The 12501-nt window shown below is 45.7% G+C and overlaps 1 protein-coding gene across 3 annotated transcripts in view; it reads left to right on the top strand.

Moving 5' to 3' along the window:
- The window catches only part of atp10a (ATPase phospholipid transporting 10A (putative)), a 434067-nt gene that overhangs the window by 149057 nt on the left and 272509 nt on the right, over positions 1 to 12501 (top strand). For all 3 annotated transcript variants that reach the window (XM_033023252.1, XM_033023255.1, XM_033023254.1), the window contains one exon: positions 8490 to 8814. In XM_033023252.1, the coding sequence (XP_032879143.1) occupies positions 8546 to 8814 (269 nt within the window). In that variant the 5' untranslated portion in view covers positions 8490 to 8545. The remainder of the gene's footprint in view (positions 1 to 8489; positions 8815 to 12501) is intronic.

Genomic DNA, 12501 nt, shown 5'->3' with positions numbered 1-12501 from the left:
ACAACCACAGCTGAATTTTACGATTCTCGCCTTTGATTTCTCATCCTTCTTTGGGCTTGTCCTTCCCTGTGTCTGATGCCCCCTCCCGCCCCCACCACCACATTCTCCCCTCTTGCCTACCTCCTCCCTCAGCCTTATACAATTCAGTACTGTTCCAATTTCACCAGACTGATTCCTGGGATGTCAGGACTTTCTTATGAAGAAAGACTGGATAGTCACGGCTTGTACTCACTAGAATTTAGAAGATTGAGGGGGGATCTTATAGAAACTTACAAAATTCTTAGGGGGTTGGACAGGCTTGATGCAGGAAGATTGTTCCCGATGTTGGGGAAGTCCAGAACATGGGGTCACAGTTTAAGGATAAGGGGAAGTCTTTTAGGACCGAGATGAGAAAAAACATTTTTCACACAGAGAGTGGTGAATCTCTGGAATTCTCTGCCACAGAAGGTAGTTGAGGCCAGTTCATTGGCTATATTTAAGAGGGAGTTAGATGTGACCCTTGTGGCTAAGGGGATCAGGGGGTATGGAGAGAAGGCAGGTACAGGATACTGAGTTGGATGATCAGCCATGATCATATAGAATGGCGGTGCAGGCTTGAAGGGCCGAATGGCCTACTCCTGCACCTATTGTCTATGTCTCTAGGTTTCTACGTCCCCGTACATCTCCAAATTTTGTTATACTCTGGAACTCTCGCCCTAAACCATTTATTTTTTCCACCGCTCTCTTCCTTTAAGACTTTCCTCCAACCCTGCCTCTTTGAGCAAGCATTTGGTCATCTTCCCTAATAACCCACTTTACGACTCAGTGTTAAATAATGTACCTTTATTGCGCTTTGGGGAATTTGACTTTATTAAAGGCACGGCGCAAAAGTGGCTGGAACTATCAGAGGCAATTTACCAAACTAATTTGAGTTCATTCCCAATTGTCGGATGTGATACTATCAAGGATTGAGGTTGCAGGGATTAATAGTCAAGGGTCAGGAGTCAAGAGTTTTTTATTGTCATATGTCCCAGATCGAACAATGAAATTCTTACTTGCAGCAGCACAACAGAAAATGTAAACAAATGTATAAACAATAGAGAAGAAAAAAGTTCAGTGTGTATATATACACATACTCACAAATACACATATATATAGATGTGTATATATACAGTGCGTATATATACACACACACGCACACACATATGTACACACAAGAAACTAGCATGGATAAAATGGGCCGAATGTCCTCTTCTCTACCATTTCTATTCTATGATTCCATAGTTATGGGAGCAGGTCCAACTTGTGTCTGTTTAATTGCCTGGGAGGGCTTGTCTGCATGCCTGTCCAGTCCAGACAGAGTCTAATTTTGCTGGCCGCTCTCACAACCCATTCAAAGATAGTCTGATGTCAGATATCGGGGAAAGATAAACCAGCTATTTTTCATGAAGGACGTGAATGAACTGGCTGGAATTCTACCATATTCCAACTGCTTCATGGGTGCTCTTACTGTGACAAACATTTATGTGAATGAGATCAATAGACTATAGACAACAGACCATAGGTGCAGGAGTAGGCCATTCGGCTCTTCGAGCTAGCACCGCCATTCACTGTGATCATGGCTGTTCATCCACAATCACTACCCCGTTCCTGCCTTCTCTCCATAGCAAGTTCTGCCCTGGTGTGATTTGTATTAACATTTTTTTGGAATGCAAACCCATAACGTAAACACCGCACTGAGGGCGGCACAGTGGTGCAGTGGTAGCGTGGCTGCCTTATAGCGCCAGAGACACGGGTTCGATCCTGACTACTGGTGCTTGTCTGTTCCGGAGTTTGTATGTTCTCCCCGTGACCTGCGTGGGTTTCCTTTAGGAGCTCCAGTTTCCTTCCACACACCAAAGACATCCTCCTAGTGTGTGCAGGATAGTGTTAGTGCTCAAGGATTGGTGGTCGGCACGAACGCAGTGGGACAATAGGCCTGTTTCTGCGCTGTGTCTCTAAACTAAACTAAACTAAACTAAACTAACTAAACTAAATTACAGAATCTCTTAACCAAGTTAGACAACTAACACTGTATCACCTGAATAAGACTGGGTATAGCAATGCATTCATTGATGTCCTTCCCTGTGATATGGAAACAGCAACCTTTTTGGGACAATTGAGTAAAGAGTATCGGGAGACATGGTGGCGCAGTGGTGGAGGCGCTGCCTTCCAGCTCCAGAGACCTGGGTTCGATCCCGACTACGATCCCGCTGTCTGTACGGAGTTTGTACGTTCTCCCCGTGACTTGCATGGGTTTTCTCCGAGATCAAGTTCGTTCAAGTTCAAGTGAGTTTATTGTCATGTGTCCCTGATAGGACATTTAAATTCTTGCTTTGGTTCAGCACACAGAAAATAGTAGGCATTTACTACAAAACAGTGTGTCCATATACTATAATATAAATATATACACACATGGATAAATAAACTGATAAAGTGCAAATAACAGATAATTGGAAATTAATAATCAGAGTTTTGTCCGAGCCAGGTTTAATAGCCTGTTGGCTGTGGGGAAGTAGCTATTCCTGAACCTGGTTGTTGCAGTCTTCAGGCTCCTGTACCTTCTGCCTGAAGATAGCAGGGAGATGAGTGTGTGGCCAGGATGGTGTGGGTCTTTGATGATACCGTTTCCTCCCACATTCCAAAGATGTACAGGTTTGTCGTTAATTGGCTTGGTATAAGTATAAATTATCCCTTGTGTGTATAATGTATGGGGATCGCTGGTCGGTGCGGGCTCGGTGGGCCGAAGAGCCTGTTTCCGCACTGTCTCTAAAATAACTGGATGAAATGGATGTGTTGAGAAGGCATGAGCAGTGGAAAAGTGAGCCACCTGCTGGAAGAGAGGAAGAGTGGAATATTTTAAAGTATTTTTGCTGAAGGGCACATTTTTTTTAATGTAATTTATTTCCAGGCAACTTTTTGCAGATTTGAACAATGTCCGCTGAAGTGAAATATTTGCCTTCATCTGTGAATCCTGCGAGGCTTCCTTTCATGACGGTAGCAAACAAATATTCTTCTCCAGAAGCTGTGACTGTTGCATTACCTAGAAATTCAGAATTATGCAGTAAAACAACGCAAAACCGGGAATATCCAATTATAGACAATAGACAATAGACAATAGGTTCAGGAGTAGGCCATTCGGCCCTTCGAACAATTGATGTGTTAACCAGTGAATATTATGTGTACAGTTTTGTGTACAGCGAAATTGTGTACAGTTTTGGTCTCCTAATTTGAGGAAGGACATCCTTGTGATTGAGGCAGTGCAGCGTAGGTTCACGAGATTGATCCCTGGGATGGCGGGACTGTCATATGAGGAAAGATTGAAAAGACTAGGCTTGTATTCACTGGAGTTTAGAAGGATGAGGGGATATCTTATAGAAACATATAAAATTATAAAAGGACTGGACAAGCTAGATGCAGGAAAAATGTTCCCAATGCTGGGCGAGTCCAGCACCAGGGGCCACAGTCTTAGAATAAAGGGGAGGTCATTTAGGACTGAGGTGAGAAAAAACTTTTTCACCCAGAGAGTTGTGAATTTGTGGAATTCCCTGCCACAGAGGGCAGTGGAGGCCAAATCACTGGATGGATTTAAGAGAGAGTTAGATAGAGCTCCAGTGGCTAATGGATTCAAGGGATATGGGGAGAAGGCAGGCATGGGTTATTGATGGGGGACGATCAGCCATGATCACAATGAATGGCGGAGCTGGCTCGAAGGGCCGAATGGCCTCCTCCTGCACTTATTTTCTATGTTTCTATGTTTCTACTAACCTTCACAAACACAGCTTGGCTGTAGGACTTGACTCGAAGTTGGGCAACATAGCATGGAACCTGAATAAGGAGTCAGAGTTTGGGGCCTTTGGTATCAGTTAGCGTCCAGTTGATGGAGAATCTAGGTTTAAAGAATTAAATAAAAGGTAAAGAGAGCCTCAATGTTATTAACTTTGGAACTACTGGGTTGTTGTTAATTAGTATCCTATATAACCTATATAATGTCCTTTAGGGATAGAAGGCTTTGGGCTCATGCAGGTAAACAGGATTAGTGTAGATGGGTTGAACATGTGGCATGGTCACAGTGGGATGAAGGACCTGCCTCTATGCTGTATAACTGTCTAATTATTTTTTTCTCGACAAATCTATATGGGACTATACAGCTATTTATGTGGTTGACTCTTAACACATTTTTCAACCTGTGCCTTCTCAACACATACATTTCATCCAGTTTTTCAATTAGCTATAGACAATGTGTGTAGGAAACATGGAAACATAGAAAAATAGGTGCAGAAAAATAGGCCATTGAGTCAGCACCATCATCCAATATGATCATGGCTGATCATCTAAAGTCAGTACCCTGTTCCTGCCTTTTCCCCATATCCCTTGATTCCTTTAGCCCTCAGAGCTAAATCTAACTCTCTCTTGAAAACATCCAGTGAATTGGCCTCCACTGCCTTCTGTGGCAGAGAATTCCACAGATTCACAACTCTCTTGGTGAAGATGTTTTTCCTCATCTTGGTTATAAATGGCCTCCCCCTTATTCTTAATCGCAGATGCTGGTTTACACCAAAGATAGACACAAAATGCTGGAGTAACTCAGCAGGACATGCATCATCTCTGGAGAGAAGGAATCAGTCTGAAGAAGGCTCTCGACCCGAAACATCACCCATTCATTCTGGACTGCTGTAAGAAACTGCTCTTCATGGGTGACGTATTGGGTCGAGACCCTTCTTCAGTCTAAAGAAGGGTCTCGACCCGAAACATCAACCATTTGTTCTCTCCAGAGATGCTGCATGTCCTGCTGAGTTGCTCCAGCATTTTGTGCCTATCTTAGCTACAGACAATAAATGCTGGGAATACCAGTAATATCCTTATTTCTATGAGTTAATAAATAAGGAATGAAAATGAGTGAAACAGAAAATCTCCAATATTAGTCTGTTTCCATTGAAACAAATGATCCTTTTAAACGTATTTATTTTTAAGAGAATTCACCATTTCACCAAGTTCTCTGAATTGATGGAAATCTACAAGATTATATGGATCATGAATAGAGTGAATAGTAGGATATTTTTCTCACAGCAGAGGTATCTAACATGAGGGAAGAGATTTCAGTAAAGTGGTAGAAAGTTTAAAGGGGATCTGATGAGGACTTAGACAATAAATAGACAATAGGTGCAGGAGTAGGCCATTCGGCCCTTCGAGCCAGCACCACCATTCACTGTGATCATGGCTGGTCATCCACAATCCTGTTCCTGCCTTCTCCCCATATCCTCTAACTCTGCTATCTTTAAGAGCTCTATCTAATGCTCTCTTGAAAGCATCCAGAGAATTGGCCTCCACTGACAATTCCACATATTCACAACCCTCTGTGTGAAAAAGCTTTTCCTCATCTCCGTTCTAAATGGCTTACCCCTTATTCTTAAACTGTGGCCCCTGGTTCTGGACTCCCCCAGCACCGGGGCCATGTTTCCTGCCTCTAGCGTGTCCAAACCCTTAATAATCTTACATGTTTCAATAAGATCCCTCTCATCCTTCTAAATTCCAGACTATATATATACCCAGCCGTTCCATTCTATCAACATATGACAGCCCCGCCATCCCGGAAATTAACGCCATGAACCTACGCTGCACTCCCTCAATAGCATTGTTTTAATTCGGAGAATAGTTGGACCTTGGGAAGCACTGCCTAAATGGGTAGCAGAGGAAGGTAGTCTCACGGCATTTCAAGTTCAAGTCAAGTTCAAGTTCAAGTGAGTCTATTGTCATGTGTCCCAGTATAGGACAATGAAATTCTTGCTTTGCTTCAGCACACAGAACATAGTAGGCATTTACTACAAAACAGATAAGTGTGTCCATATACTATAATATAAATATATATACACACATGAATAAATAAAATGATAAAATGCAAATAACAGATAATTGGTTATTAATAATCAGAGTTTTGTCCGAGCCAGGTTTAATAGGCTGATGGCTGTGGGGAAGTAGCTATTCCTGAACCTGGTTGTTGCAGTCTTCAGGCTCCTGTACCTTCTACCTGAAGGTAGCAGGGAGATGAGTGTGTGGCCAGGATGGTGTGGGTCTTTGATGATACTGCCAGCCTTTTTGAGGCAGCGACTGCGATAAATCCCCTCGATGGAAGGAAGGTCAGAGCCGATGATGGACTGGGCAGTGTTTACTACTTTTTGTAATCTTTTCCTCTCCAGGGCACTCAAATTGCCGAACCAAGCCACGATGCAACTGGTCAGCATGCTCTCTACTGTGCACCTGTAGAAGTTAGAGAGAGTCTTCCTTGACAAACCGACTCTCCGTAATCTTCTCAGGAAGCAGAGGCACTGATGAGCTTTCTTGATAATTGCATTAGTGTTCCCGGACCAGGAAAGATCTTCAGAGATGTCACGCCCAGGAATTTGAAGCTCTTGACCCTTTCAACCATCGACCCGTTGATATAAATGGGGCTGTGGGTTCCCCTCCTACTCCTTCCAAAGTCCACAATCAGTTCCTTGGTTTTGCTGGTGTTGAGGGCCAGGTTATTGCGCTGGCACCATATGGACAGTTGCTCGATCTCTCTTCTATACTCTGACTCATCCCCATCAGTGATACGTCCCACAACAGTGGTGTCGTCAGCGAACTTGATGATAGAGTTCACACTGTGACTGGCTACGCAGTCATGAGGATAGAGTGAGTACAGCAGGGGGCTGAGCACGCAGCCTTGAGGTGCTCCTGTGCTGATTGTTATCGAGTCTGACACATTTCCACCAATACGAACAGACTGTGGTCCGTGAGTGAGGAAGTCGAGGATCCAATTGCAGAGGGATGCGCAGAGACCCAGTTCTGCGAGTTTGGTAACCAGCTTGGAGGGGATGATTGTGTTAAATGCCAAGCTGTAATCGATGAATAACAGCCTGACATATGAGTTTTTGTTGTCCAAGTGGTCCAGAGCGTAGTGGAGGGCCAGCGAGATCGCATCCACCGTTGATCTGTTGTGGCGGTAAGCGAACTACAATGGGTCCAGGTTTTTGTCGAGCTAGGAGTTGATTTGCTCCATGATCAGCCTCTCAAAGCACTTCATCACCACCGGCGTTAGTGCCACTGGTCGATAGTCATTGGGGCATTTAAGAAGCATGTAAACAAGAATGTGAATCACCAATAGAAAGAGATAGGACTAAGTGTTGGTAAATGAGAATGTGCATTTGATGTTCAGCATGGATATGGTGGGTCGAAAGGCCTATTTCTCCGCTGAATGTCTTCATTGAGTAGGTACATTACATTCAGCTGAGGCGCATGGTTTCATACACGCAACAGTGCTTCCTTCTAGCTTGGTGGGCAATGACGGTCACTGCAGTTCACATGCCTGTGTGCAGAGTTTGAATTTGAGTATCATCACGTGTACCGAGGCACGGTGAAAAGCTTTTGTTGCGTGCTAACCAGTCAGCGGAAAGACAATACATGATTCACAATCGGGCCGTCCACAATCTACAGTAAAGAAACGTTGCTGTCGGCGTAGAGATTTAAAACAGTGGAGCGTTTGTAATGCATGATGGCGGATCCACTTCTGTGACCAGCACGCTAAGAGTCGCCTGGGTTGGACACCATCTTGGACCTTAATGTATCTAATGCAGTTATAAAATTCCTGTGGTTACAAATCAAATCATAGTGGATGCGGGAATTTGGATGATTTAACACTTCTTCTTCTTGCGTATGGCGTGCACAGCCTAAAGTTGTCGGACAACTTGTTCTATTTGATCTCATTTGATTGTACACGTTGGGTTGATTGCATTAGTCGAAACAGGGCGGACCACGTGAAGGTTGCAATCTCCCACCCCATTTAACACATGATGTGCCGGTACCAGATCGGAAGGAGCGTTGTTATATATAATGGAGAGCAGTTTCTTACCGCAGTCCAGAATACCCTGGCCTGCTGCATCACCAATTGCAAAAACCTTGCCTCATCCCTTCAGTGTATTATTTTTTTAAGAGGCCTGCAGCTAAATGTGTCAAAACCCACCCATGTTCTATCACTCAAAAAAAAATTTGGAGCTGATTTGTAAAAGGTTCAGGGTTTCGAGCTTTGAAAATCCCGACTGTTACGCTGATGAGGACAATACTTGTGTGAGAGGAAAGTAAAAGAGGGATTATCGGCATGCTCTGCTTTCATGAAGTATGGTCAAACATCAATTGACTTACTGACAACAACTTGCATTGGCTGCAAATTTAACGTGCTGCAAATGTCCCAAGGTGCTTGCATCTAAGATAGCGAAGGTCAAATTCTTGGAAACATTTACGAAAAGGCAGCACATAATAATTGGCATGAGTGTGTGTGTGTGTGTGTGCGGAATGGCTAAGGTAACATGTGACTCTTCCATTTTTATCTTGAGAGAGATTTTGGGTTTTTTTCATATTTGAAGCATAAAGGCAGCTATTTTTAGACGAGAAAATTAAATGTCATCTTTATTATTCTGTCTTTTCTTCCCCTCTAGTGCTGCTTTTTCGGGCCACTGAGAGCCGGTGATTATTGCTACATGAAACCGTCGCCATGGCAACCAGACATGAAAGACCCAGTTGCTCCAGAATTTCTGCTGTGAGAAATCTCTATTACCGAGTCTGGAGAAACCCCTTCAGCATGCAAGGCTACACAAGGCTCGAGAACGAAATGCCTGAACGCAGAATCGTGATGCCAAACTGCGGTTCCATCAAGGGCGGCCATTTTCGATCTCAACGGCCTTATCCTGGGAACGAGATCCGTACCACGAAGTACACACTACTGACCTTCATTCCAAGGAACCTGTATGAGCAGTTTCACAGGTGTGTGTGTGTGTGTGTGTTTTCTCTCACTCATGGGTCTCCGAATGATCTGGTCTCCCACGTTATATCATCTTTTATTGACCTACTTCTGTTGACTTGCCTCGAAACACAGCGCGTCAAGTGCAACTTAATTTAGCATGGTTGTTGATAAACCAAGAATCCAGATTTTTACATTCAATCTACAAACCTGCACGTCTTTGGAGCGTGCAGGGAAACCGGAGCACCTGGAGAAAACCCACGGGGTCACAGGGAGAACGTACAAACTCTACACAGACAGCGCCCCTAGTCAGGTTTGAACTCGGGTCTCTAGCACTGTACGGCAGCAACTCTTGCGCTGGACCACCGTGCCACCGGAACGTCACCTATCCATTCCCTCCTCAGATGCTGCTTGATCCACTGAGTTCATCCATCATTTAGTGCTTTTGCTCAAGATTCCAGCGTTTGTGTCTCCGCTTCTCATTTCTTGCTCCATTTTAGTCACACACGCTGAATAAAATGTGCAAGCATCATATCTCAGCTTGCCAACATGACCATTCAGCCCACCAAGTCTGTGCTAGCTCACAGAACAATTCCATTCCTTCACTAGTTTTTTCAGTGACCCATTATCCACACATTCCCCTACTTCTTCCCCTCCATCCCCAGATTCTATAACTCCTGTACACATTATGGGCAATTTAGAATGGAAAAACTAACCGTTGGTAGCAACCGATAATGTTTTGGGGATGTGGAATAGAAACATAGAAACATAGAAAATAGGTGCAGGAGTAGGCCATTCGACCCTTCGAGCCAGCACTGCCATTCAATATGATCATGGCTGATCATCCAAAATCAGTATCCTGTACCTGACTTCTCCCCATATCCCTTGATTCCGTTAAGCCTAAGAGCCATATATCTAACTCTCTCTTGAAAACATCCAGTGAATTGGCCTCCACTGTCTTCTGTGGCAGAAAGTTCCATCGATTCACAACTCTCTGGGTGAAAACGTTTTTCTTCATCCTGCCGAATCCCATGCGATCGCAGAGAGAACGTGATGCCAGGCAGTGTTAGCGGTCAGGATTGTGCTCAGGTCGCTGGCGTTGTGAGGTAGCATCTCTACCAGCCGCACCGCTCTTCTGCCCCAATCACATTGTTAGGCCCGAAATGCAAATTGGTTTAATCAGAGAATAACATTTCCAAAAGCTTGATGAAACCTTTCAGTGATACGACCACTTACGATGCTGTGAGATTTGTGTCCAGAGCGTTGGGAGACTGTCTGCATTGGCCGCAGCCAGCGGGGCAGCACGGTGGCGCAGCGATAGAGTTGCTGCCTCATTGCACCAGAGAACCAGGTTCGATCCCCGCTGAGTTTCCCCAGCAATTTTGTGTACCTTCGATCCTGACTACAGGTGGTATCTTCTGTATGGAGTTTGTACGTTCTCCCCATGACCTGTGTGGGTTTTCACCGGGTGCTCCAGTTTCCTCCCACACTCCAAAGACGTACAGGTTGGTCGGCTAATTGCCCTGGTATCATTATCATTGTCCCTAGTGTATGTAGGGTAGTGTTAGTGTCTAGGGATCACTGGTCGGTGTGGATTTGGTAGGCAGAAGGGCCTGCTTCGCACGCCGTATCTCTAAACTAAACTAAACTAATCCCCCACTGATTGCATGGCCTGCTAGTATTCTGGCTACTTGATGGCACATTAGCACTGCTGTGGATCAAAGGATCATGAAACATGATAGCATTACTTGAAAGATCGAGGCAGTGTCTGCCGTGCGCTTGGGAATACTTAGATGAATGCAAAGCTTGGGCCATGTGAAGTTAGTTAAGATGAAAGGTGGTACATGAGAGAATTTGGCTTGCTGTATGAATAGGGAAAATTACATGAATTAGAACTTGACTTTTATGTCTCCAATTTGTCTCCAATTTCACCGCCAGATTGACCTGACCCATGAACAGGCTAGGCAGATCCTATATTTCCTCACCCCTCTCCAAGATTAAACAACGTCACCCCCTCCAGTTTTTAGTCACTCACTCATGTTATTCCCTCCTATCCCATCTCACACATTCTCTTTGATTGCTTCCAGACCCTTAATGGGCAGTTCTTCTTCCTCTAATCCTTCCTCACTTCCTTAAGGGCCTGTCCCACTTGCGTGCGATTGCATGCGTCTGGCGTAACCAACCTTGGTCGCTTGAGGCGTACGGGCTGCGCGGGGCCGGTCCCACTTCGAAGTGCGGGGCTCCGAAAATCCCGCACTGTCCAAATATTTCGCGTGTCAACGGCCTGTCGGCCCGCAGGCGCATTGAGGGCATACGCAGCGTCTTGACGTCGTACGCAGTGTCTTGACGACGTACACCTAGCGCGTGGCGTTGAGCGATGACGTCACCGCCCGGCGTGCCGTTGCGTGATGACGTCACCGCCTGACGCCGTGCGGCGCCCAAATTCAGTCGGCCCGTCTCCTGCTAAGTATGACGCAAATTACGTCACACGCGAACTTAGCGCAAATTTAGCGCGTACTTAGCAATCGCATGCAAGTGGGACAGGCCCTTTACCCTCTCGAGTGTCCTAACCCATGAATGAACCATGCTGCTCCCACCTTTCTCCTCATACTTTCTTCTATAGATGATCACCTACGTTTAGGCTATATTTCCCCCTCCAAACTTTTAACTTTCCAGAAGATATAGCCTGATGAATGGATTAAGGACTAACAGTAGACTTTTGGACTAGAGATACAGCGTGAAAACCAGACTCTTTGGGCCAGCATGTCCATGCCAACCAGCGATCACCCCATACACTAATACTAACCTACACACTAAGGATAATTTAAAGAAGCCAATTAACCAACAAACCTGCACTTCATTGTAGTGTGGGAGGAAACCAGAGCACATGGAGAAAACCCACGCGGTCACGGGGAGAATATACAAACTCCGTACAGACAGCAACCGTAGTCAGGATAGAACCGGGGTCTGTGGCACTGTAAGGCAGCAACTCTACTGCTGTGCCACTGTGCTGCCCACAATAAACTCAGCCATATTGTATCTTTCAATGTATGAGTATTAATTCCACCCACTAACCACTGCATGGTGTCTGTGCTATGGACCATCTGCAATCAAACTGTAATTATCCTCCTGGGCTTTTACCAGATTACCTTCCATATCCAAAACCACTAAGAAGCACAAGGGCAGCAGGTACATGGGAACCCACTAGTTCACCTCTGAGTCTCATACTACTCTGATTAGGAAATACATTGCCAGCCCTTCATTGTCACTAGGTCTCACCCTAAAGGGCCTGTCCCACCAGCATGCGCCTGTATGCGGCAAGCGCGACCTAACGTGGTCGCTTGAGCCGTACGGCCCTCGCGGGGCCGGTCCCACTTCGATCGCCGGAGCCGTATGGAGTTGTGCGGAGCTGGTCTCGACATCGCGCGGGGCTCCGAAAAACTGACTGTGTTTAAAAATTCCGCGCGGCAACGGCCTGCCGGCCCGCAGCCACCTCGACGTCGTACATCTCGCGCGAACTTCCCGCGGACTTCGCTCGCACTTCATTTCACTCACTCGACCTCCGCGCGGCTCTCGCTTCTGGTTTGGTCGCGCTTGCCGCATGCAGGTCGCATGCTCGTGGGACCGGCCCTTTAGGTCGCGCTTGCCGCATGCAGGTCGCATGCTCGTGGGACAGGCCCTTCAGGCTCCCAGTCCAAGGTTATTGTCAG

This window comes from Amblyraja radiata, chromosome 6, assembly GCF_010909765.2.
Source record: "Amblyraja radiata isolate CabotCenter1 chromosome 6, sAmbRad1.1.pri, whole genome shotgun sequence".
In the NCBI taxonomy this organism is placed as follows: domain Eukaryota; kingdom Metazoa; phylum Chordata; class Chondrichthyes; order Rajiformes; family Rajidae; genus Amblyraja; species Amblyraja radiata.
This window is presented reverse-complemented; position numbering and strand designations above follow the sequence as displayed.